Consider the following 26,843-nt stretch of genomic DNA (forward strand, 5'->3'; position numbering starts at 1 on the left):
CCAACTGAGGACTAAGTATGTGCTAGCTGCACTTAAAGCTAGAGCATGGGGTAAATATATTAAATTTTGAGTGTTTATTTTTACATTTATTCATGTGACAAAAAGTCACACATAGGTGCTCCTTCTCGAGGGTTTCTTTTTATTTAGTGAGTGTATTTTTCATTCCTGTGGCTGCTGTTCCCACATATGCCACAGAGTTATACCTGTTTTGCTAGAGTCTTTGGAAATCAGTCAGAGAAGCCTTTTAAAGTGCTTCTAAATTTATGCTGTTAAGATGAGCATGTATAATGTACCATTCTTGTATGAATAGACATTTTATTCTTCAAATAATGATCAGAAGATATTTATGTTGACTTGATTAGTTCAATTTTTATAAAATAGTCTAAAAATGTAAGAGAACGTAGAAACATTTCCTGTCATTTATTTTTTAAAAAATGGAAGTTGATGAAATTGATCCTTGCTAAAAACAAGCAGGAACAGATTTCAGACTGATTCTTGAATTTTATGCTGGTAGGTAATACAGAATATTACTTACATGTAAAAGTAAAAGAGTTCTATGTTTTTATAATAAATGAACCCTATTACACATTCTGATTATAGAGCTGAACTTTGTAATAATGGAAATAAGTTAAAAAATATTGTATCATTGGTTCTTTAAGATGTATCATTTTATAAAATATTTATTTTTATTATTTTAAATTATGTACATATATGTGTGCCTATGTTGGGTGTTTGTGCATTTAAATGCAGGTCCACATGGAGACTATAGACCTTAGATTACCTTAGAACCAAACTTGGATCCTCGTAACTTCTGAGGCATCTCACCAGCTCCACCCCACCAAGATGTATCTTAAGCGTGAGATTCTAGACCCATTTCTTTTGTTGTCAGTGTTGTCAGGGCTACTTATCAGGTAGTAAGTTAGACAGGGGAGGTCAAATGGGACCTCACTGTGTGTTCATTGTAATGTGTGATCAGGTTGAAGTTCTACACGTTAGTAAATATAACAGTGTAAGTTAAATTACTGCATTTGTTCCTTTACTGTCTTCATTCACATTGTTCAAAGTTTTGTATCAACCACAGTATAGAAGTTAGCAATGTTTTATTAAGTAGTCTGCTTGTTACAGTAAGAATTCAGAGGTGAAGTCTCACAAAACATAATATATGAAATTCTCAAAGAATAAACAAAACATTATTATTTAAAAACAGGTAGAGTCTCAAGTATGCTCTTAATCTTTTCTGATGAGCAGAAGTTCCTAGGCCGGTCTTCTGGGGACCATGGAAGGTGTTGGCAGCTTACATATATTTCTGCCTAGGGCTGCTGGGGCCCTGGAACCAAATTTGACTTTGGTTCTTTCTGTTTTCCTTCATTATCCTATTGCTGTTTTTCTGTTCTTTGTACCAGAGATCAGGCCTGGCTCTCTTGGTGCTGGGGTTGTGGTTACTTAAGTAGCAACTATCCCAGCTGGTGTTCCTGTTTCCTCTAAACTGATTTCATGTTGACCTCAGTTATACCTTGCTTATATAGATAATAACCCCCCCCCACACACACACAAAAAGGCAAAAACCCAAACAGACAAAATCTAGTTAGTCCATGTTGCAGAATCTCATTCGAAGTAGTAGGGCCCCTCTACTTCTGACCCTTGTTATTTCTACCTTTGTTCCTTTGTATTGGGCTCCTAGACCAGGAACCTCCACTACTTTACAAACTTGGCAGAAGCTCAGACTTTCTTCCTCTCTTCTCAGACTTGAAGGCTCAAGTCCTGGTACACAGTGGGACTGAAGCTGCTGCTCCTTGCTGTGGTGTTTGGGCATCGTATTGTAATCAGGGGCAGTTTATACTAATGTTAGCATTACTCCTGTGTTCTCTGCTCAGAGGGTCCCCAGGTGCCATCCTTCAGGAGACACTGAAGGCAGACCTGCAGAGGCAGTGCAGTGATGCGGTACATCTTGACTTAAAACAAATGACATTTATATTTGAAGTACTGCTCTGCAGAAGAAAAAATAAGTTTCGCTTTCAAATGTTTGTATAGAACTTTTCCTTTTTGAGCAAGATCTGTCCTTATTTTGTGTCGTTGATGTTCTGGTAGGCTTCATTGGTCTTTGGCGTCTGATCAGTTTGGAATGAGGGTGTGCTTGCTGCATGCAGCCCCACCTCATACACTTGCTGGGTAACCTACGTATGGTCTGTGCTTCCGATAATTAGTTCATGTAGAGTTCTTTCCTTTGCTTTTTAACAGAAAGCCTTTGATTTTCACTCTCTCTTCCCTTACTTAGAAACATTGCTTCTCAGACTGTAGCCAGACTGAAAGATGTTGCTCGCCGCATTTCCTCGTGTCTGGACTTTGAGCAGCATAGTTGTGAGAGATCGGCTTCGTTGGATCTGTTACTGCGCTTTCAGCGCCTGCTCATCAGTAAACTTTATCCAGGAGAAAATATTGGTCCAATCTCAGACACTTCCAGTAAGTGCTTTTTAAAACTTGAAAGTGTCTTGTACTTTTGGAACTTTTCAATTATGTTTTGGTTTTGTTTTGGTCTTCCCAGAATCTATATCCAGATGTGGTTCTCAAACTATTTTAAATGTACTAGTTCTGGAAGCTACATTTTTAATCTACCTTTTTGAGCATATATATTTATACTAATCACTTTAAAAATAAGTATTTATAAAAATTCATTTTTACATAAGTCAATCCTTCACCTGCATGTGTATGTGTGCAGCACATGTATGCTTGGTACTTAGAGCACTTGGTCAGAAGAGGGCTTCGGCTTTCCTGGAGCTGGTGTTAACGGTTTTAAATTGCCATGTTGGCGCTGAACTGTCTCTCCAGTGGTGGAGCATTATTATCTTACTTAAACGTCTAAACATTTGCATTCTTAAGGTTAAGGCATGCAGTCAAATTCATTATCCTTCTAGTTCCATGATCTAGAAAAGAGCCAAAGGCTGAATTTGTCTAAATAGGTAAACTATCTCTTCTTGAGAGTGGGATAGTAGAACATCTCACTTATTGGAGAAATTTATAGTAATGAAAATGTAAATTTCTGAATCTTCCTTTAAGGTCCTGAGCTCATGGGTGTTGGCTCTTTGCTGAAAAAGTACACGGCCCTAGTATGTACCCACATTGGAGACATATTGCCTGTGGCTGCCAGCATCGCTTCTAGCAGCTGGCAGCACTTTGCAGAAGTTGCCTGCGTAATGGAAGGGGACTTTACAGGTACCTTTCTGTAGTGTTTCTTTTTTTAACCTTCCTTGTACTTTGACATGTTATCTCATTTGTTAGTTTAGGAGTTTGGTCAAAGCTATGGTATATCCTTTACTGATAAAACTTTGTGTGTTGAACTCTATACATTTTCTAGTCCTCTTGTCTTTTTCCTTCCCTTCTTCCTTCTCTTCCTTTCCCTTTTTGTTAAGTTACTTGGTAATGGAATCTTATAATACAGATGGAAATATATTGAGATGAATACTTAGGGTTTAATTTCATTTTGACTGCATAAAAATGAATTGCTACTTTCTGAATCTTGTGCTAATTTTGTGAGATGAGAGCATTATTTCGTAGGGCTTATTTTCAGATGATAAGAATATTGCCCAACATGTACTTTTCAGAATAAATCACACACAGGTGAAATAGGTCTGTGTTTAAAGTCCATGTGTTATTGAAAAATATTTATGTCCCTGAAGAGTTCAGTCTTAACAGCTGTACTGCTCTCTTAAAAAAAAATACTATACTAACAGAACTATTGTAACACATATTCTGTATCCGTATTCTGTGATATAGAACTTAAGCATAAAGCAAGGTTATTAATTCTGTTTTGTTTTGTTTTATATCATTATACAGGCCAGGGGCCTGCTCTTTCAGCCCACTGCAAAAAGCTTACTGACTTTTTTGTTTAAATCTAGGTGTGCTCCTTCCAGAGCTAGTGGTCTCCATAGTGCTGCTGCTCAGCAAAAACGCTAGTCTGATGCAAGAGGCGGGAGCTATACCTTTGCTTGGAGGTCTCTTGGAGCACCTGGATCGATTCAACCATTTAGCACCAGGAAAGGAGCGGGATGATCATGAAGAGTTGGCTTGGCCTGGAATTATGGGTATGCTGTCTTCACCTAAAGCGCCTTCACTGAGGGAGGTTTTATTTTTGTCTGCTATAACCCAGTCTTTCCTTTGTGATTGAAAGGATTTGAAAAAGGAAGTCCAATTACTGTTATTTTCATGGATGGCCATATGAATGGCAATAGAATATTATCTAAATAAGAGATTTAGGTAACATTTAAGAGACATTTTTCATTTAGTAGTTAAATTCTGAAATTTAGAAAGTTTTCAAAAAACCCTTCCCTGAGTGGTATTTCTAGAAGTTACTAGTAGGTGATTAGGTATAGAGTAGCCTGGTTGGGGCTGACTTTCTGAAGGTACTCATGATGCTCTGACATTGATGAACAGGAAATTCTATATTCAGTTGACTATGTCTTTGTAGTCATTGTCTATTGTTGAAAATATTTAATCTCAGTCAGGGGCCTCACCATTGATTATTTAGTTCCCAGATAAAAAACATACAACTTTAATATTTATAATAAGCCTTAATCAGCACCAAATCTGGACATATATTTACCCTTTCTGCTATTAGAATCTATTTTCACATTGATAACCCAATTTTATAGTTTGCCATGTTCCATCGGAGCAGCTCTTTATGTTAATTGGCTAGCCCTCATGGCTGTATTGTTATGACTTACCTTCCCTATGGCAGCTTCTTTCTCTTTCTACCTTCTCCTCTCCTAGTGGTTCTTCATATTCTAAGCCCAGGGCATCCTCTGCCCTCCCACCCCCAATGTCTCTTCTGCCTAGTTATTGGCTGTCGGCATCTTTATTTAGCTAACAGGAGCAAGGTCACATTCTACTTGTGGACTCTTTCAGTCCTGGGAGCAGCCATGCCTTGGTGGCTAATATTTACCATGACAATACGTATCAAAAGAAGCAAACTTCAATAGTATAGTATGTAGCAAGTTGAAACAAGTTTTGAGCTTTGGAATATTTGAAGCTGAGGCTAAGTCACTGGTACCTTGGGCTCAGAATTAGACAGTTGTGGATCGGTTTTCATGAGAGCTCTTGCTAGCAGATTTTTCCTTTTCCCCTTTACATACTCACATTTACACTGTAAGCTTAAACCAGAGCTGACAGAACTCTGAAGAAAATTGCCTTGGATGTTAAATCAGGTTTTTTACATTTTTAGGAAATTTATTTATTTATTTATTTATTTAATTTTATTTATTTATTTTTTTTGGTTCTTTTTTTCGGAGCTGGGGACCGAACCCAGGGCCTTGCGCTTCCTAGGTAAGCGCTCTACCACTGAGCTAAATCCCCAGCTCCGAAATTTATTTTTAAATGTAGTTAAAACTTATTTCAGTTCTATTTTTCTATTTTTATTTCCGAATGAATTTAAGTGTTGCCCTTTTTGTTTTCTTGGCTAAATTTGAATAAAATCATGATCAAATTTTGCTTATTTTAAATATTTTTCTTGATGTTTTTTAAAAAATATTTTTTATTATTATTTGTGTGTGTATTGGTTAGGATTTTACATGATGGTGCATGTATGCTAGAGCATGAAAGTAGAGGTCAAAGGACAACTTTGTGGAGTCAGTTATCTCTTTGCACGTTTACATGGGTTCTGGGGATTGACCTCAGGTGTCCAGCCTGTGTGGCAAGTGCCTTTATCCACTAAGCTATAGAGCCTGTAACTTAACACTAAGGATGTTTTAAACAACCATATGGAAAGGTATTTTTTTGTCAGCTTCCAAAATACATGTATAATGCTCTTCCCAGTAACCATTGATTACCAAATAAAAAGCCCAGTGCCACCTGTGGGAAATCTTTTTTCAAGCTGTTGTTCATGAATGTCCCAGAGACCTCTCCAGAATGATACAGGCTATTGCTGTTGCTCTTGCCCACAAGAACTTGGTGGTAAGACCCTGTTGCTGGGGATACTAAACACATTAGTCACAGGATGTGGACAACTCAAGCTGGTACTAGTCAAGAATCTTCCTGCTGGCTAGCCATTATGGTACCTGAAGATATGTAGACTTGGGGTTGGGATGGGAATGGAATCATTAACATTCTTAACCTAGTGATGAACTGTGTGAACTACATTAACAATTAGTGTGGCAAGATAAACCCACTGGGTGCAAAAGTGGCAGAGAAGTTATATAAGGTTAACAGTTGTTAGTTGGATTTACGGCTTCTTCTTAGAAATGTGGTACTGTTAAGTCTGGTCAAGAAACCATGGTTGGGGAGTTCACAGGAAACAATGATGAACCTAGTACTATTGTTTTGTTAAATGGACACAGTATCAAATTTTACCCTATAAGGGTATATTATAAGGGTATATGTCAGTATCTGTGAAATCTGTGGGTAACTCTCAGACCAAAGAAACAGAAAAGTTTCTTTGTACTGTGGATAGTAGTTGAGGAAGAAGCTTGTGTGGGACTGGTCAAAGTACAGAGCTCAAGGTACAAGTGTGTGTGGAGTGCACAGCCACATATCAGATATCAGTCTGACCTTCTACCCACTCCAAAGCTCATGGACCATCACGGGAGAGGGTGTGAATATATTTGAAGAGCCAGAGAGGTTTGGGAGGACCAGTGTGAAACAGATGTCCAGACACAGCAGAACTGTTGCACTACAAAACTCAGCACCAGTGGTTGCATTTCACAAGACCTGTGAAAGATGAGAATATTTAACATGGATTGTGAAGGGGTTTCTAATGCTTCATTCCTAACCGAGGAGCTGTGGATAGTTAATGGTGTCACTTGTCTTTGTGGAGATGGCAGGCGCCTGAACTTCAGCAGAAGGTTCCATACTCCTGAGTATATGGGCAACAAAATCTGGACTGGGTAGATTATTAAAAACAAAACCAAAAAAAAATCCCATGAATCTGAGTGGAAGTGGAGCAGGTGGGCCAGTATCTGGGAGGAATTGGAGGTGGGAGGGAAGTGGTAAATGTGATAAAAAAATACATTGTATACATGTGTGAAATTCTTAGAATTATTAAAAATGTGATATGGGATTTTTTTCATATGATATACTTTGGTCATATTTGCTACATTTTCCTGCCGTATTCCATTCCTCATCCCACCAGATTTGGTTTTTTCTTAAAAAAATTAATCTTTTACCCACTTTCTTCCCCTCCACCCCCATTCTTTCACGGCCCACTGTATTTAATTAGCGTTGCCTTCATGGGTGTTGGTAGGGGGTTATTATGACAAAGGCCATAGTGGCTACATATTGAGTAATATGATTCCCGCTCTCCCAGCAGCTACTAATTGCATTAACTGCTCAGGGAGAGATAGTGCCTTATGAACTCCTTCTGCACCCATGATATACTGATGGTAGGCCCAGTCTTTGTGCAGGTAGTGACCACTGCCACCACGTCTGAGGGTTCATGGACATAACAGTCAGGCATGTCTAGAAGATAGTTTCACAGCACTCTTCCCCATTCTGTCTCTTATACCATTTCTATCTCCCCTGCCACCTGAGCAATAAAGGTGGGGGTTATATGTCCTGTTTAGGGCCAAACACTCAACAGTCACTCAAAACTGTCTTTAAAAAACTGTTGTTTTGCATATATTTATGTAATACACACACAAATCTGAAGACTGGCTCTGTGTTGGCTCGCAGGGAAAGCTGTTTGACATCTGTCTAGGTTAAGCATGGAAACCTGGTGGGATTGTTGTAAACACTGCATCTGGGAAGGTGCCTTCTCCAGGATGAATACTTACCATTGTTTTTTTTTTTTTTTTTTTTTTTTTAATCAAGTAAACATTTGCTCCTCAACAGTTGAGTTTTTAAGTTTGTCTGTTCTTGGATCTCACATAAATGAGGTGGTACAGTTATGTCTTTGGGTCTGCCTTCTTTTCCTCAGCATTAGGTCTTTTAGCTTTATGTTGCCATCAAGTTCTATTTTTATTGCTATATGTAATATATCATTATTTGACCATTTCATTATTTATCAATTCCACTTGCTGATTCCAGGTTTAGGTTACAGCAAGTTTTGGCTTGTACATTCATGTGTTCCTTGGTGGAAGTGCTTCTTACTAGATGATGTTTACTGCAAGATAACACTTTTTTTGGTAGCTACTGTGCTAGCTTTTGTCTCCATTACTTGGTTTGAGGATTTTTGTGCTTCTACAAGAGGACCTAGCACTTGCCCTTTTTGGTGGATATACTGTTGTTTCTTACTGTGACTTCCTTTTTATCTCCCTCTGTTTTGGTGCTGAGGATGAAACCCAGGATCTTGCACACTCTTGGCAAAAATTTTATTACTGAATTAGATCCCTAGCCCCTTGCCTGTAGTTCCTATAAAGATTTTTTTTTCCAGATTTTTACTCAGGTTTAATATACTTCTACATGTTAACCAGGTGAGCATTCTCTTTGCAAAGTGCCAGCTCAAGTCTTATTCACATTTTTCTTCTTTTTAAAGTAATTATATCCTTTGCATCCAATAAGCCTTTGGCTTTATTTTTTGAATATTCTTTTTTCTCCACACACTGTTTTCTGGTAAACAAAACATTAATGACATCAGCTTCTTAATCTTTTTGCTTGTTGATTGTATGTTAACAATGCTTTCTCTGAGGTGAGGGATGATTCAGGGGATAAAGCATGTGCAAGTATGAGGGTGGAGTTTGGATCTCTGTCAATCACGTTTTTTTTTTTTTTTTTTTTAAATTAACTTGAGTATTTCTTATATACATTTCGAGTGTTATTCCCTTTCCCGGTTTCCGGGCAAACATCCCCCTCCCCCCTCCCATTCCTTATGGGTGTTCCCCTCCCAACCCTCCCCCCATTGCCGCCCTCCCCCCATAGACTAGTTCACTGGGGGTTCAGTCTTAGCAGGACCCAGGGCTTCCCCTTCCACTGGTGCTCTTACTAGGATATTCATTGCTACCTATGGGGTCAGAGTCCAGGGTCAGTCCATGTATAGTCTTTAGGTAGTGGCTTAGTCCCTGGAAGCTCTGGTTGCTTGGCATTGTTGTACTTTTGGGGTCTCGAGCCCCTTCAAGCTCTTCCAGTTCTTTCTCTGATTCCTTCCATAGGGGACCTATTCTCAGTTCAGTGGTTTGCTGCTGGCATTCGCCTCTGTATTTGCTGTATTCTGGCTGTGTCTCTCAGGAGCGATCTACATCCGGCTCCTGTCGGTCTGCACTTCTTTGCTTCATCCATCTTGTCTAATTGGGTGGCTCTATATGTATGGGCCACATGTGGGGCAGGCTCTGAATGGGTGTTCCTTCAGTCTCTGTTTTAATCTTTGCCTCTCTCTTCCCTGCCAAGGGTATTCTTGTTCCCCTTTTAAAGAAGGAGTGAAGCATTCACATTTTGATCATCCGTCTTGAGTTTCGTTTGTTCTAGGGATCTAGGGTAATTCAAGCATTTGGGCTAATAGCCACTTATCAATGAGTGCATACCATGTATGTCTTTCTGTGATTGGGTTAGCTCACTCAGGATGATATTTTCCAGTTCCAACCATTTACCTACGAATTTCATAAACTCGTTGTTTTTGATAGCTGAGTAATATTCCATTGTGTAGATTTACCACATTTTCTGTATCCATTCCTCTGTTGAAGGGCATCTGGGTTCTTTCCATTTTCTGGCTATTATAAATAAGGCTGCGATGAACATAGTGGAGCACGTGTCTCTTTTATATGTTGAGGCATCTTTTGGGTATATGCCCAAGAGAGGTATAGCTGGATCCTCAGGCAGTTCAATGTCCAATTTTCTGAGGAACCTCCAGACTGATTTCCAGAATGGTTTTACCAGTCTGCAATCCCACCAACAATGGAGGAGTGTTCCTCTTTCTCCACATCCTCGCCAGCATCTGCTGTCACCTGAGTTTTTGATCTTAGCCAATCGCACTGGTGTGAGGTGAAATCTCAGGGTTGTTTTGATTTGCATTTCCCTAATGACTAAAGATGTTGAACATTTCTTTAGGTGTTTCTCAGCCATTCGGCATTCCTCAGCTGTGAATTCTTTGTTTAGCTCTGAACCCCATTTTTTAATAGGGTTATTTGTTTCCCTGCGGTCTAACTTCTTGAGTTCTTTGTATATTTTGGATATAAGGCCTCTATCTGTTGTAGGATTGGTAAAGATCTTTTCCCAATCTGTTGGTTGCCGTTTTGTCCTAACCACAGTGTCCTTTGCCTTACAGAAGCTTTGCAGTTTTATGAGATCCCATTTGTCGATTCTTGATCTTAGAGCATAAGCCATTGGTGTTTTGTTCAGGAAATTTTTTCCAGTGCCCATGTGTTCCAGATGCTTCCCTAGTTTTTCTTCTATTGGTTTGAGTGTGTCTGGTTTGATGTGGAGGTCCTTGATCCACTTGGACTTAAGCTTTGTACAGGGTGATAAGCATGGATCGATCTGCATTCTTCTACAAGTTGACCTCCAGTTGAACCAGCACCATTTGCTGAAAATGCTATCTTTTTTCCATTGGATGGTTTTGGCTCCTTTGTCAAAAATCAAGTGACCATAGGTGTGTGGGTTCATTTCTGGGTCTTCAGTTCTATTCCATTGGTCTATCTGTCTGTCTCTGTACCAATACCATGCAGTTTTTATCACTATTGCTCTGTAATACTGCTTGAGTTCAGGGATAGTGATTCCCCCTGAAGTCCTTTTATTGTTGAGGATAGCTTTAGCTATCCTGGGTTTTTTGTTATTCCAGATGAATTTGCAAATTGTTCTGTCTAACTCTTTGAAGAATTGGATTGGTATTTTGATGGGGATTGCATTGAATCTGTAGATTGCTTTTGGTAAAATGGCCATTTTTACTATATTAATCCTGCCAATCCATGAGCATGGGAGATCTTTCCATCTTCTGAGGTCTTCTTCAATTTCTTTCCTCAGTGTCTTGAAGTTCTTATTGTACAGATCTTTTACTTGCTTGGTTAAAGTCACACCGAGGTACTTTATATTATTTGGGTCTATTATGAAGGGTGTCGTTTCCCTAATTTCTTTCTCGGCTTGTTTCTCTTTTGTATAGAGGAAGGCAACTGATTTATTTGAGTTAATTTTATACCCAGCCACTTTGCTGAAGTTGTTTATCAGCTTTAGTAGTTCTCTGGTGGAACTTTTGGGATCACTTAAATATACTATCATGTCATCTGCAAATAGTGATATTTTGACCTCTTCTTTTCCGATCTGTATCCCTTTGATCTCCTTTTGTTGTCTGATTGCTCTGGCTAGAACTTCAAGAACTATATTGAATAAGTAGGGAGAGAGTGGGCAGCCTTGTCTAGTCCCTGATTTTAGTGGGATTGCTTCAAGTTTCTCTCCATTTAGTTTAATGTTAGCAACTGGTTTGCTGTATATGGCTTTTACTATGTTTAGGTATGGGCCTTGAATTCCTATTCTTTCCAGGACTTTTATCATGAAGGGGTGTTGAATTTTGTCAAATGCTTTCTCAGCATCTAATGAAATGATCATGTGGTTCTGTTCTTTCAGTTTGTTTATATAATGGATCACGTTGATGGTTTTCCGTATATTAAACCATCCCTGCATGGCTGGGATGAAGCCTACTTGATCATGGTGGATGATTGTTTTGATGTGCTCTTGAATTCGGTTTGCCAGAATTTTATTGAGTATTTTTGCGTCGATATTCATAAGGGAAATTGGTCTGAAGTTCTCTTTCTTTGTTGGGTCTTTGTGTGGTTTAGGTATAAGAGTAATTGTGGCTTCGTAGAAGGAATTCGGTAGGGCTCCATCTGTTTCAATTTTGTGGAATAGTTTGGATAATATTGGTATGAGGTCTTCTCTGAAGGTTTGATAGAATTCTGCACTAAACCCGTCTGGACCTGGGCTCTTTTTGGTTGGGAGACCTTTAATGACTGCTTCTATTTCCTTAGGAGTTATGGGGTTGTTTAACTGGTTTATCTGTTCCTGATTTAACTTCGGTACCTGGTATCTGTCTAGGAAATTGTCCATTTCCTGAAGATTTTCAAATTTTGTTGAATCTAGGCTTTTATAGTAAGAACTGATGATTTTTTGAATTTCCTCTGAATCTGTAGTTATGTCTCCTTTTTCATTTCTGATTTTGTTAATTTGGACGCACTCTCTGTGTCCTCTCGTTAGTCTGGCTAAGGGTTTATCTATCTTGTTGATTTTCTCAAAGAACCAACTTTTGGTTCTGTTGATTCTTTCTATGGTCCTTTTTGTTTCTACTTGGTTGATTTCAGCTCTGAGTTTGATTATTTCCTGCCTTCTACTCCTCCTGGGTGTATTTGCTTCTTTTTGTTCTAGAGCTTTTAGGTGTGCTGTCAAGCTGCTGACATATGCTCTTTCCTGTTTCTTTCTGCAGGCACTCAGCGCTATGAGTTTTCCTCTTAGCACAGCTTTCATTGTGTCTCATAAGTTTGAGTATGTTGTATCTTCATTTTCATTAAATTCTAAAAAGTTTTTAATTTCTTTCTTTATTTCTTCCTTGACCAGGTTATCATTGAGTAGAGCATTGTTCAATTTCCACGTATATGTGGGCATTCTTCCCTTATTATTATTGAAGACTAGTTTTAGGCCGTGGTGGTCCGATAGCACGCATGGGATTATTTCTATCTTTCTGTACCTGTTGAGGCCCGTTTTTTGACCAATTATATGGTCAATTTTGGAGAAAGTACCATGAGGAGCTGAGAAGAAGGTATATCCTTTTGCTTTAGGATAGAATGTTCTATAAATATCCGTTAAGTCCATTTGGCTCATGACTTCTCTTAGTCTGTCGACATCACTGTTTAATTTCTGTTTCCATGATCTGTCCATTGATGAGAGTGGGGTGTTGAAATCTCCCACTATTATTGTGTGAGGTGCAATGTGTGTTTTGAGCTTTAGTAAGGTTTCTTTTACGTATGTAGGTGCCCTTGTATTTGGGGCATAGATATTTAGGATTGAGAGTTCATCTTGGTGGATTTTTCCTTTGATGAATATGAAGTGTCCTTCCTTATCTTTTTTGATGACTTTTAGTTGGAAATTGATTTTATTTGATATTAGAATGGCTACTCCAGCTTGCTTCTTCTGACCATTTGCTTGGAAAGTTGTTTTCCAGCCTTTCACTCTGAGGTAGTGTCTGTCTTTGTCTCTGAGGTGTGTTTCCTGTAGGCAGCAGAATGCAGGGTCCTCGTTGGCGTATCCAGTTTGTTAATCTATGTCTTTTTATTGGGGAGTTGAGGCCATTGATATTGAGAGATATTAAGGAATAGTGATTATTGTTACCCTTTATATTCATATTTGGATGTGAGGTTATGTTTGTGTGCTTTCATTCTCTTTGTTTTGTTGCCAAGACGATTAGTTTCTTGCTTCTTCTAGGGTATAGCTTGCCTCCTTATGTTGGGCTTTACCATTTATTATCCTTTGTAGTGCTGGATTTGTAGAAAGATATTGTGTAAATTTGGTTTTGTCATGGAATATCTTGGTTTCTCCATCAATGTTAATTGAGAGTTTTGCTGGATACAGTAACCTGGGCTGGCATTTGTGTTCTCTTAGGGTCTGTATGACATCAGTCCAGGATCTTCTGGCCTTCATAGTTTCTAGCGAGAAGTCTGGTGTGATTCTGATAGGTCTCCCTTTATATGTTACTTGACCTTTTTCCCTTACTGCTTTTAATATTCTTTCTTTATTTTGTGCGTTTGGTGTTTTGACAATTATGTGACGGGAGGTGTTTCTTTTCTGGTCCAATCTATTTGGAGTTCTGTAGGCTTCTTGTATGTCTATGGGTATCTATCTCTTTTTTTAGGTTAGGGAAGTTTTCTTCTATGATTTTGTTGAAGATATTTACTGGTCCTTTGAGCTGGGAGTCTTCACTCTCTTCTATACCTATTATCCTTAGGTTTCATCTTCTCATTGAGTCCTGGATTTCCTGTATGTTTTGGACCAGTAGCTTTTTCCGCTTTACATTATCTTTGACAGTTGAGTCAATGATTTCTATGGAATCTTCTGCTCCTGAGATTCTCTCTTCCATCTCTTGTATTCTGTTGGTGAAGCTTGTATCTACAGCTCCTTGTCTCTTCTTTTGGTTTTCTATATCCAGGGTTGTTTCCATGTGTTCTTTCTTGATTGCTTCTATTTCCATTTTTAATTCCTTCAACTGTTTGTGTTTTCCTGGAATTCTTTCAGGGATTTTTGCGATTCCTCTCTGTAGGCTTCTACTTGTTTATTAATGTTTTCCTGTGTTTCCCTAAGTGTGTTCATGTCTTTCTTGAAGTCCTCCAGCATCATGATCAAATATGATTTTGAAACTAGATCTTGCTTTTCTGGTGTGTTTGGATATTCCATGTTTGTTTTGGTGGGAGAATTGGGCTCCGATGATGGCATGTAGTCTTGGTTTCTATCGCTTGGGTTCCTGCGCTTGCCTCTCGCCATCAGATTATCTCTAGTGTTACTTTGTTCTGCTATTTCTGACAGTGGCTAGACTGTCCTATAAGCCTGTGTGTCAGGAGTGCTGTAGACCTGTTTTCCTCTCTTTCAGTCAGTTATGGGGACAGAGTGTTCTGCTTTCGGGCGTGTAGTTTTTCCTCTCTACAGGTCTTCAGCTGTTCCTGTGGGCCTGTGTCTTGAGTTCACCAGGCAGCTTTCTTGCAGCAGAAAATTTGGTCTTACCTGTGGTCCTGAGGCTCAAGTTCGCTCGTGGGGTGCTGCCCAGGGGCTCTCTGCACTGGCAGCAACCAGGAAGACCTGTGCCGCCCCTTCCGGGAGCTTCAGTGCACCAGGGTTCCAGATGGTCTTTGGCTTTTTCCTCTGGCGTCCGAGATGTGTGTGCAGGGAGCAGTCTCTTCTGGTTTCCCAGGCTTGTCTGCCTCTCTGAAGGTTTAGCTCTCCCTTCCCCGGGATTTGGGTGCAGAGAACTGTTTATCCGGTCTGTTTCTTTCAGGTTCCGGCGGTGTCTCAGGTGCAGGGGTCCTGCCGCTCCTGGGCCCTCCCCCACGGGAGCCCAGAGGCCTTATACAGTTTCCTCTTGGGCCAGGGATGTGGGCAGGGGTGAGCAGTGTTGGTGGTCTCTTCCGCTCTGCAGCCTCAGGAGTGCCCACCTGACCAGGCGGTTGGGTCTCTCTCTCACCGGGTCTGGGAGCAGAGAGCTGCTCTGTCAATCACGTTTTAAAAAGCCAGGTGGTAGCCAGGTGGTAGCCAGGTGGTAGCCAGGTGGTAGCCAGGTGGTAGCCAGTGTGAAGGTGCATGGCTTTTTTTTTTTTTTTTTAGTTTTTTTAAAGATGTATTTATTTATTTTATGTATATGAGAGCTCTCTCTACATATATACCTTTGTGCCCAAAGTGGACATCAGATCCCATTATAGACAGTTGTGAGCCACCATGTGGTTGCTGGGAGTTGAACTCAGGACCTCTGGAAGAGCAGTTAGTGCTCTTAACCACTGAGCCATCTCTCCAGCCCGAAGGTGCATGTCTTTAATCCCCATACTTGAGAGGCAGAGGTCTAAGTTTGAGGCCAGCCAAGGCTATATAGTGATATGAGAACCTGTCTCAAACCCAAAAGATAAGAGAAAAAAAAAAACAAAACAAAACTGAAAAAAGCCTAGTGGGTGTAATCCCAGCTTCTTGGAGATGGATGTCTCAACCCCTGGTCAGTCTGACTAGCTGAACTAGCCAGATTAGCTCCAGACTCAGCACTAAGGAATACATTTGGTCGACTTTGATCTAAGAAGACAACAGACAACACAAATCTACCTCTGGCTTCCTATACCTATTCATACATGGATAAATACATACCAACACATGTGGGCATACACATGTGCAAACATGCATACAACACACCATAAAGATGCAAAAAGTCTTCCTACTCAAGTTTTCATCTATATTATGTTGTAAAAGTTTTATCGTTGGGCCATTTGATCTGATGACTGATGTTTGGTTTCTATTCCTATAGAGTCATTTTTCACTGGTCAGAACTGTAGAAATAATGAAGAAGTGACACTGATACGCAAAGCTGATTTGGAGAACCACAATAAAGATGGTGGCTTCTGGACTGTAATTGATGGAAAAGTATATGACATAAAAGACTTTCAGACACAGTCATTAACAGGAAATAGTATACTGGGTAAGGCTTCATTTTTTTTTTTTTTTTAGTTCATAGTTAAAATTTAAAGTATGTGTGATTTTAAGTAATGTCCACAGTTTATGAATGATTTTTTAAATTTAGCCCCAGGTTTAACAAAATCTGGGACTTTGGTTTCATTTTTACAACAAGTTTAGGCTCAAGTTGAAGAATTTCTCAATCATCCTTCTCTAACTTGTTTTTTGTTTTATTATTTTGAGATAGAAACAAATTTTCTCTGTGTAGTTCTGGCTGTCTTGGAATTCTTATAGACCAGGCTGGCCCTGGACTCAGAGATCTCCTGTCTCTGTTTCCCAAGTGCTGGGATTAAAGGGAGGCATTACCATGCCCAGCCTCCCTTCATGCATTTTTATTTTCTCGTCCTTTTTATAATTTGTTCTAAGTTCTGAGTTGCCCTAGGGAAGCCTGGGAGAATGGCAGATTCTTCCGTGCTGGCAACCCTGACTCACTTCCTGTCTGGTGTCTGTCTACTAGAGCTAACTGAACAAATTGCATTGAACTCATACTGCTGTTTCCCTTTTGGTTTTAGCTCAGTTTGCAGGGGAAGATCCAGTGGTAGCTTTGGAAGCAGCTTTGCAGTTTGAAGACACACAGGAATCTATGCATGCCTTCTGTGTTGGCCAGTATTTGGAGGTGAGGCTGTGTGCCTGCTTTGTGTGAAATAGTGGAGGTGCCCTTTTTATGTGCTTGTTATGGTATGACTTTTTACCTAGTTATATTAATAGTTGGACATAAAATGTTTATGTTGGCTTATAGGATTTTTTTGGTGAGTGAATTTACATTTTATGTGTTAAGGTTTATTATATACAAGTCTTGAAGAGTTAACATTATGCGAGAAATAGAGAAATGCCCCCTCCCCCAAAAGCCATTGATCTTTGATCTTACAGTTTGTTTGTCAATTTAGAACCTTTCCCCTGCCTTGAGCCAGGTTTTCTCTTTGTGTTACCCTGGCTGTCCTAGAACTCTGCAGACCAGGCTAGCTTCAAACTCACAGAGGTCCACCTGTCTGTATCTCCTGAATGCTGGGATTAAAGGTGTGTGCCATCACCACCTGGCATAAAAATTTAAAAAAGCTTGCTGTCATACAAAAAATCGATAGAGCTGTAATGTTTTTTAAGAAAAATATGTCCTTCTTGTAAATTAATGAATATCGGAGTTTATATATTTGAATTGGCCTTCCAGACATCCAGAGGTAACAAAAGTCAGCAAATGCCATAAATGAGGCTTAAGCCATTTTATTTATGAAAGGGGAAATGAAATTCATGCATTGTCTGAGGTGACCAGAAAGTTTATATAGTACACTTGATTTTTTTATTTCTACACAGAATGGCTGGTTTCATGATCACGTGTGACCACAGTTTACTATTCTATAATGATACTGCTGTTATGTTTACTGCTGTCATTTCTCACTGTTTCTGTGCACTCAGTGATTCATGGGTTCTTTCCTGAAACGTTACACACAGCCACTTTGAAATATCTATTGGATTCTCGAAGGGAATATTCTAGTTCAGCCATTTAATGATGCTTCTCCTCTTTTGTGCCCCAGACCTGTTCTTTGTTTTCTCCTGTTCTCTCTTGTGTTTTATATGCAGTTAATTGGTTGCTCTAACATAAACTCATTACAGTACTTAGTAACAAGTACCTTTAGTACCTTTCTGATCTGATCATGATAGTAGATCTTAGGCACATGAGCTGCTGGTCTTTTTTTATGTTATAATTTTAATTAATTTATCTTCTGAACTGACAAATTAATTTTTCTAGCCTGACCAAGAAGTTGTTACCATACCTGATCTTGGGAGTTTGTCTTCACCTCTGATTGACACAGAAAGGAACCTGGGCCTCCTTCTTGGATTACATGCTTCCTATTTAGCAATGAGCACACCACTATCTCCTGTGGAGGTTGAATGCGCCAGTAAGAAAAAATTTATTTTTATTAACTGGTTTTATGGTGCAGTACTTTGGACAGAAGTACTAATGGGAAGAACATGCTGAGGAGAGCAGGAGCCTTCAGAGTGGATGTCTGGAGTTGGCAAGATGACCTCCATGCCTGCTAAGCTGCCTGTGAACTAGACTGTACTACTTGTATTCCTCCCTGAGACTTTTCGTACTCATGGAGGATAAGTTTCACATAGGTCAGCAAAGGAGGAGCCTAAAGACTCTAGGGTTAGAGGAATGGAAGGTTCTCTGCAATCTGGCATGTAGAGCCCTTCGCATTGCCAGGTCAGCAGCTTGTCTTTGGGGGATTAAAGGTGCTTGCTTATTTTTTCCATAGAGCAAGGTGATTAGGGTCAGTTCAGCGTGTGTTTTAGAAGAATTGATATAGCCATTTGTGAAGGTTTCCTAGTACTTCAAATCTAGATATCCAATAAGAGCACTGAAAGCATCCCAAATTTGATTGCTGGAGTGATTGGCAGATTAGGCTAGATTTACTGATAAATTAAGTCCTCAATGAAAACCTGAAGTGATGCGTGTGCCAACAATTTTCTAGTGGGGTTTCCTCCAGTGAGACATAAGCAGCTATAATTAATACTCCTAATTGCTACAACAAAAGGTATATTCCTGTCAGACTTACCTGATTCTCCCTCCCACACATAGTACAGTACACACAGCTCTCCTTTCCAGTCTATTGCTTTCCCATTACTAATATATATATATTTTTTGATGATTGTGGGTTTGTTAAAATATTGTCTTGGGTTTTTTTTTGTGAACAATTCAGATTGAAGGTGGTCTTCATAGAAACCTTTTAGACATGCTGTTTTCTTATCTGCATGCTCAGCATCTTTGTCTTATTCCAGACTCAGAATGTCCAGGTGAAACTTCCTCTTCCTTTAGTATAGTGGTATCTTCTGCCTTCATGCCATTGATATGCCTCTGCTCTCTTCCCTTTACAACTGGAGTTGAATGCTTAGCTATATAAGGGGAGCTTTTGTTGCTTACACATGTGAAAGTATGTTATCCAAGTCTTCAGATAAGAAATCCTAAGTCAGTCCACGTAGCCCGACTGACCGGCCCATTTGGCTACATTACGCATGGTGAATGAGATCAGCTGATAATACAGAAAGTCTGAACATGATTTAAGAGTGAAGTTTGGACTTTTTGTAGCATTGTTTTCTCTCTGACTAATCGGGATCCTCTAGGCACTATATTTCTTCCATAGGCACAGCCACAGTGACCTACCTCTGGGCCCACATTTTACAGGTCTCATCACATCCTAGCATTACAATATTGGGGTCCAAGCTCCCCATGTAAGAATCCTTTGGGGACATGCTGAAGCTGTCTCCAAACCAGAGCACACAGACTTGTGAAGCCTGTATTGGGTTCTGGTGTCATGTATTTTAGTTCTGTTCCTGTTGTCAGATAAAACACCTTGACACAGCCTTGAGAGTAAGAAAAGGCTTACTGGCCTACAGTTAAAGGTTACAGTCCATTATTGTGGGAAAGTCAAGGCAGGAACTTGAAGTAGCTAATTATTCACACAGTAGAAAGCAGAGAGAAAATGAATAAATTCATGCTTTCTACACAGCTCATTGTCTGCACTTTCAGTCCAAGACCCAAATCCTGAGAATGATGTCACTCATGAGCCTAGGTCTTCCCAGGTCAGTAGATGCAGTGAAGGCAATCTGCCACAAATGTTCAAGGGTCCATCTGATCTAGACAGTTTCTTATAGGAAATCTCTTCTCAAGTGATTCTACACTGTGTCAGGATGTTGGTTCAAACTATCACATCATCCTTAGGTATCTTGGACAATCAGAGACTTCTAGTATAGAGAATGTAAGTGTGTTAGTAACTTATGAATGATGCTGAATTTCCTTTTTGAGATTGAGTATTCAGTTCAGGATTTTATTTTATTGTGTGCTTATTTTTGAAGAGTTTACTTCAGTGTCTCTTTAATGAGTACTTATACATTTTCTAGAGTGGCTGCAGTCATCGATTTTCTCTGGAGGTCTACAGACCAGCCAGATTCACTACAGCTACAATGAAGAGAAAGATGAGGACCACTGTAGCTCCCCTGGGGGCACACCCATCAGCAAGTCCCGACTATGTTCTCACAGATGGGCCTTGGGTGATCATTCTCAGGCATTCCTGCAAGCCATCGCAGACAATAACATCCAGGATTACAATGTGAAGGTGAGCTAGATTCTTCTGACTTAGTATTCTGTATCTTCAACACAGCACAACTTTGTGTGTTATTTGGAGATTTGGTTTTGAGGTGAAAAATTGATTCTGCATTCATAAAAGTTAGCTATATATCACCTGTTGGAAAAAGTTTGTTACAACTGTGGCATGTTGGGATTTGTGAAGATTTACCCATGGCTCTGAGGTTATCTCTGACCCTTTTTCTTGCAGGACTTTCTGTGTCAAATTGAAAGGTACTGTAGACAGTGCCACTTGACCACACCAATCACGTTTCCTCCTGAGCATCCTGTGGAAGAGGTTGGCCGTCTTCTGTTATGCTGCCTCCTGAAACATGAAGATTTAGGTACAGACCTCAGTAGTCACGTATTTTAACTACATTGTAGACCTTTCAAATGGCATACATTATACATTAATTCCTACCTTGCTGTTTCACAAAATGTCTTTTCCAGGTCATGTGGCATTATCTTTAGTTCATGTAGGCACACTCGGAATTGAGCAAGTGAAGCACAGAGCATTGCCTAAAGCTGTGGTGGATGTGTGCAGAGTTGTCTACCAAGCAAAATGCTCGCTCATTAAGGTAAATGCGTTTTAATTCATTTTCTGTGCTGAATAGACAGTTGCCAGAATACACATTAAGTTCATTTTCCTGTTTACCTTGGCAGACTCATCAAGAACAGGGCCGTTCCTACAAGGAGGTGTGTGCACCTGTCATTGAACGCTTGAGATTCCTCTTCAATGAATTGAGACCTGCTGTTTGTAGTGACCTCTCTATAATGTCTAAGTTTAAGCTGTTAGGCTCATTGCCCCGTTGGAGGAGGATAGCTCAGAAGATCATTCGAGAAAGAAGGAGAAAGAGAGGTAATAATGTAAAATGTTAGAATATATTGATATAGTTATACTTTCTAAACCTTTGGCTGAGTCTGTGACTTGAGAGGGAAGTTTTTGATACTGGCATGTATCTATCAAAATGCCTGTGGTATTTCCATGTATTGTCACAGTATTGTATTTGTGATTGAGTTCAGCAGTCATTAATTTAGAAAGTTGATAAGGGAAAGGATTTAAAAAATTCATAACATTATCCTCCTAATGAGATTATTGAGACATACCATCTTATGATTTGATCTTGCCACTTTTGTAAGAAAATATTTTATTGTTGTGAAGTACTGGTAAAATAGTTTTCCTCTATCTTATTTATTGTGCTTGGTACCACCTGCAGTTTTGAGGACCTTCAGTGGATGCTCAAACTGCAGTTAGTACCAAGTATAATTAATTGGGTTCAGTATGAGATGAACTGTAATAATAAAGCGAAATTGTTATAACTGTTGAATATAGTGAGCTTACTTGGCTATGGTCATTCTCTCCTCAAAGACTCTAGACAAATACAAGTCTTTCTAGACCACAGTTGACCAAAGTTATTGACACTGTGGAAAGGTCATAACCAGATCTCAGGCCTGTCTCAAACTCCATTACCTCATGTTTCTGGACCCTGACTTCCTTGTGTGTGTCTAGATTTACTCTGTGATGTTAGAAACTAGTTTTCTTCCCTTTGTTTCCTTTTATTCCATTCCTTTCTTTTCTCCTTTCCCTTTTCTCTCCCTTATTCCTTTCTTCTTCTTTGTCTCCCATTCCTTTCTTCTTCCTTTCTATCCCTTTCCTCCTCCTAACCTCTCCCTTTTTTCTTCCCCATCCCTTCCCCAATCTCTTTTTCTTTTGCCCTTTTCTCTCCATTGTCTTTCGTCCTTTCCCTCTCCCTTCCCTTGCCCTCCCTTTCTTCTCTTTCCCTCTGTATCCCAGCTCACTTTTAAAGAAATTAACCTATAGAAATGACTGATGATACTGGTGTTGAGCCATGTCTCCAGCACATTGTCAGACTTGATAACATGGACTTATGCTGACAGTTAACGATTTGTCACTGCAGAAGGATGCAAAAGAGTGTTTACAAAGTGGAGGATATATGTGAGGAAGCTCAGAACAAATCAGGCAAGGTTTCCAGTGCAGCCTCGTTGTGGAATCCCATGTAGACTTTCTTAGTTCTCACAGTGCTTTATGCCTAGGTTTCTGTTGATGACTGTAAGAACCAATAGGCAGGTAGGACTTGTATGATTGACACCAGCTACTCAGATGTCAATGCTCCAGAGCAAAATTAGGTGATGTCTTTAAGTCACAATCTAATATCACTATCTAGGTGTCTTAGTCAGGGTTTCCATTGCTGAGAAGAGACTTCATGACCAAGGCAACTCTTATACGGGACAACATTTAATGTTGTGAAGCTTACAGTTCACAGGTTCAGTTTAATATCATGGCAGGAAGCATGGCAGTGTGCAGGCAGACATGGTGCTGGAGAAGAGGCCGGGAGTTCTACCTCTTGACCATCAGGAGAAGATTGGCTCTTCTGCCTTTGGTGAAGCTTAATCATAGCATCTCAAAACCTACCACCACAATGATGTTCTTCCTCTAACAAGGCCATACCTATTCCAACAAGGCCACACCTCCTAGTGCCACTTCCCATGGGCTAGCATATTGAAACCACCACACCAGGTAAACTGGTCACATGGCCCTAGGATACAGATACATGAAAACATTTTTCAGACACATGGCTTTGCTATGTAGCCTAGTCTGATCTTAAATCTATTTTTCTGAGTCTGCCTTTATGGTTGTGTATTATGGGGGTGTTGTACTGATCCCAGCCAAAACGCTTTTAATGAGAGGCTATTCTTTTCTCGTTTCTTCTTTTATTCTCTCATATGTTATTTCCGGACCACAGTTTCCCCTCTCTCCTCTCTTCCCTATCCATCCCCCTACCTTCCCTCTCCCCGAGATCCACTCCTCCTTCTCTTTTAGAAAAGGATAGGTCTCATAGGGTTATCAACCAAACGTGGCATATCAAGTTATAATAAGAGTAGATACCTCCCCTCATATTATGGTTGGACAAGGCAACCCAGTAGGAGGAAAAATGTCCCCAAAGCAGGCAGAAAGTTAGGCGGCCCCACTCAAGAACAACAAAGTACACAAATATAATACACATGCAGAGGATGTAGGTCAGACCCATACAAGTTCTCTGATTGTTCAGTCTCCGTGAACCCCTGTAAACCCAGGTATAATTCTGTGGGGCATTTTCTTGTGGTGTTTTTCACCTCCCTGGCTCCTACAATCCTTCCTTCATCTCTTCCTCAGATCCCCCCAACTCCACTAATGTTTAGCTGTGGTCTCTGCATCTGGTCCCGTCATTTGCTAGACGAAGCCTTCAGATGATGATTATGTTAGGCTCCAGTCTGCCAGTATAGCAGAGTATCATTCTGAGTCATTTCATTGACCTTGTTTTTGGCCAGTTGGGTTTGATTCTATCCCAGGTCTCTGGGCTACCTAGCCTCTGGTTCCTGGCTATCCAGGCAGTGTCAGGCATTGGTTCCCTCTTCTCTTGTGGGATTCAAGTTGGACCAGTCATTGGTTGGCCACTACCACAAACACTGTGCCACTTTATCCTAGCACATTTTGTTGGCAGGACAAATTGTAGGTCAAAAGCTTGGTGGCTGGGGTGGCGTCCCAGTCCTCCTGGAAGCTGTGAGGAGACTGCTGTTGGGGCTTAGTGCTTCCTTTAAAAAAAAAAAAAAAAAAAACATTATGTTATGTGTGTGGTTGTTTTGCTTACATATATGTCTGTGTATTACAAGAATGCCTGTTGCCCTGAAGGCCAGAAGAGGATGCCAGATACACTGGAACTGGCGTTACAGACAAGGATGAGCTGCCATGGTGATTCTAGGAATTGAACTCAGGGCTTCCGGAAAAGCTCTAGTGTTCTTCACTGGTTGTTAGCTTGCAGAGTTTGGACAATCCAGCACTCTGTTTTAATACTTTATGCCTATGTATATTGTCCTTTTTCTTTATATCATTTTATTGAACAGAATTAGGCTAAAAACTTTAAAGAGATTAAGACAGGGAAGAAATACCACATAGTATCATGCAAATTCAGTGTAAGTGTTCCTGACTGATGAGGCTAGCTGAAGAGGCGTGCAGTTTATTTACACACTGATGGGCGTAGACATGCAGCAGTGCAGCAAGGACAAGCAGTGACTGGAGGCCAGATGTGGCCTGTAGCTGCCTTTGCCCTGTTAATGTGTTAAGATTGGCTGTTTCCAATTTTAAATTATAAGAAGTAAGAAAAAAGATAATATTTTGACACATGAAAATTCAAGAAATTAAATTGCAACTTGCATAAATAAACGTGTAATTAAAAATTATTAGTTATGTGTAACACATGTGCATGTGGACAAAGTGTCATGACACACTTGTGAGAGGACAGCTTGCAAGAGTGTGCTCTTTCCTGCTATCATGTGGGTTCCAGGGATTAAACTCCCAGTATCAGGGTTGGCAGCACATGACTTGTCTGCTGAGCTCTAGCACCAGTTCCTGCCTGCCTCCACCTGTTTATATTCATGTCATCCGTCACTGCATCTTGTGCTATAGAAACTGTAATGTTGCACATATACAAAGGACTGAATGCCTCGAAGACTTAGTTACTCAGCCTTGCTCTTTAGGAAGTCTCGCTCTTCATGAGGGCTCTTCTCTGTTGTAATGCCTCACTTCTGTCCCTGACATAATATGGCAGAATGTTGTTTCTCGATGCCACAAGAGACTCACTGATCAATCTTACTTTTGTCATTGTTACAGCTGATGATGCTATTCTGTGATTTTTAAAAAGAAAATAACTAACCTTCTTTGTCTTTCTGCTGCTGTGATAAAACACTATGGCCAGAAGCAGTTTAGAGAGAAAGAGGTTAATTTCATCTTAAAACTCGCAGGTCACACTCTATGTGGAGCGAAGTCAGGACAGGAACTCCAGGTAGAATGTGGAGAGAGGAGTAGAACTGAAAACAGACAGTGCTGATTACTGACTTGCTTCTCATGACTTGCTCAGCTCATTTTTTTGTAGAGCCTAGGACCACCGTCCAGGAGATGGTGTGGTCTGGGGTCTCCCACATCAGGGACTTAGAGTCCCGTGTTGGGAGGCGTCTTCTCAGTTGTGCTTCCCTCTTCTCAGATAAGCTCTGCCTGTGTCAAGCTGACAAAAAAAAAACCAAACAAAACAAAAAACAAAACAAAACCCAACTTACTTATTTTTGCATGTTAAAGTATTTCTTAATGAAAAGTTATATAAATGATTCTTATGTTTTTAATTATAGTTCCTAAGAAACCAGAATCTACTGATGGGGAAGAAAAAATTGGAAATGAAGAGAGTGATTTAGAAGAAGCTTGTGTTTTGCCTCATAGTCCTATAAATGTAGACAAAAGACCCATTTCCATGAAGTCTCCCAAGGTGAAGTATGTTCTGGAGTTTTAGATGGCGTTGTAGAGTCACTGCACACATGAATCTCTGGTGCCGTGCCGTTGTACTGCACACCTGTAGGCTACTGAGTGTGCTGTGCGGCTGTTAGAAGTGCGGTCCTAGACTGCTTAGTAACCGTGGCTGACAGTGTTCCGGCCAGTCACACTGCTGGGCAACTAGTTCCTTTTGGTTTGGACTCTATATTGCATCTTTTTTTTTCTTTTTTTAATCATTCATTCATTTACCTATTTGCTTGAGAAACTATTGGTTTCCGAGGCTATTGATATTTTTAAAAGTAGTATCTGTTACTTAATCAATTTAAAATATCAGTGACAGAGTGTTTTCCAAACTTGTGTTACAATGTTTCTAGTTCTAGTGAACAGACAACAGAACTATTGGTATCTTGTTTACATTTAAAGAGCTTTTATAGTGCACTGTAATAGAGTAAGCTAATGGTTTATATTGTTCTTTTTTGTTAGGATAAATGGCAACCATTGTTGAATACAGTTACAGGGGTTCATAAATATAAATGGTTAAAACAAAATGTGCAGGGCCTTTACCCACAATCTGCACTCCTCAATACAATTGTTGAATTTGCCCTTAAAGAAGAGCCGGTAGATGTGGAAAAAATGCGGAAGTGCCTACTGAAACAGGTAAGACTTTCTGGGGCTCGCTTCTTTGTATTGAGTCAGATAGAGCACTGACTATAAATACTGCTATTTTGCAGTTGGAGAGAGCAGAGGTTCGTCTGGAAGGGATAGATACAATTCTGAAACTGGCAGCCAAAAGTTTTTTACTTCCGTCTGTGCAGTATGCTATGTTTTGTGGATGGCAAAGACTCATTCCTGAAGGAATTGATATAGGGTAAAGCTTTATAAAATTTTTCTCCTATGGGAATCTTGACAACATACTAATGTTCTTTTGAAGTTAAGAGTCTGGCAATGTCCCAGGTCAAATTCTGTTTTCTTTGTTTGAAAGGGAACCACTTACAGACTGTTTGAGGGATGTGGATTTAATCCCACCGTTTAATCGGATGCTGCTGGAAGTGACTTTTGGCAAGCTGTATGCTTGGGCAGTTCAGAATATTCGATCTGTTCTGATGGATGCAAGTGCCAAGTTTAAAGAGCTGGGTGAGCTGAACAAAGTCCCCATTTTAAAACTGATATTATGGGGTTTCAGCAGTGCCATATACTTTAAGTATATATTGTGTAAGTTTACAAAAAGGTTACTTTTGCTTTGGAAACTTGTTCATCAGCTCAACAATCTTAGGTGCTTTCAGTTTGTTTTTTTGTTTTTTTTGTTTT

The 26,843-nt window shown here is 39.9% G+C and overlaps 1 protein-coding gene across 3 annotated transcripts in view; it reads left to right on the plus strand.

Moving 5' to 3' along the window:
• The window catches only part of Herc2 (HECT and RLD domain containing E3 ubiquitin protein ligase 2), a 203,204-nt gene that overhangs the window by 57,836 nt on the left and 118,525 nt on the right, over nucleotides 1–26,843 (plus strand). For all 3 annotated transcript variants that reach the window (XM_087556934.1, NM_001444180.1, XM_087556945.1), the window contains 14 exon segments: nucleotides 2,276–2,460; nucleotides 3,055–3,210; nucleotides 3,894–4,079; nucleotides 15,890–16,060; nucleotides 16,608–16,711; nucleotides 17,840–17,990; nucleotides 19,993–20,207; nucleotides 20,427–20,559; nucleotides 20,666–20,793; nucleotides 20,879–21,074; nucleotides 25,397–25,530; nucleotides 26,019–26,192; nucleotides 26,267–26,403; nucleotides 26,518–26,669. In XM_087556934.1, the coding sequence (XP_087413060.1) occupies nucleotides 2,276–2,460; nucleotides 3,055–3,210; nucleotides 3,894–4,079; nucleotides 15,890–16,060; nucleotides 16,608–16,711; nucleotides 17,840–17,990; nucleotides 19,993–20,207; nucleotides 20,427–20,559; nucleotides 20,666–20,793; nucleotides 20,879–21,074; nucleotides 25,397–25,530; nucleotides 26,019–26,192; nucleotides 26,267–26,403; nucleotides 26,518–26,669 (2,222 nt within the window).

This window comes from Rattus norvegicus, chromosome 1, assembly GCF_021556685.1.
Source record: "Rattus norvegicus strain SHRSP/BbbUtx chromosome 1, alternate assembly SHRSP_T2T, whole genome shotgun sequence".
Lineage (NCBI taxonomy): Eukaryota > Metazoa > Chordata > Mammalia > Rodentia > Muridae > Rattus > Rattus norvegicus.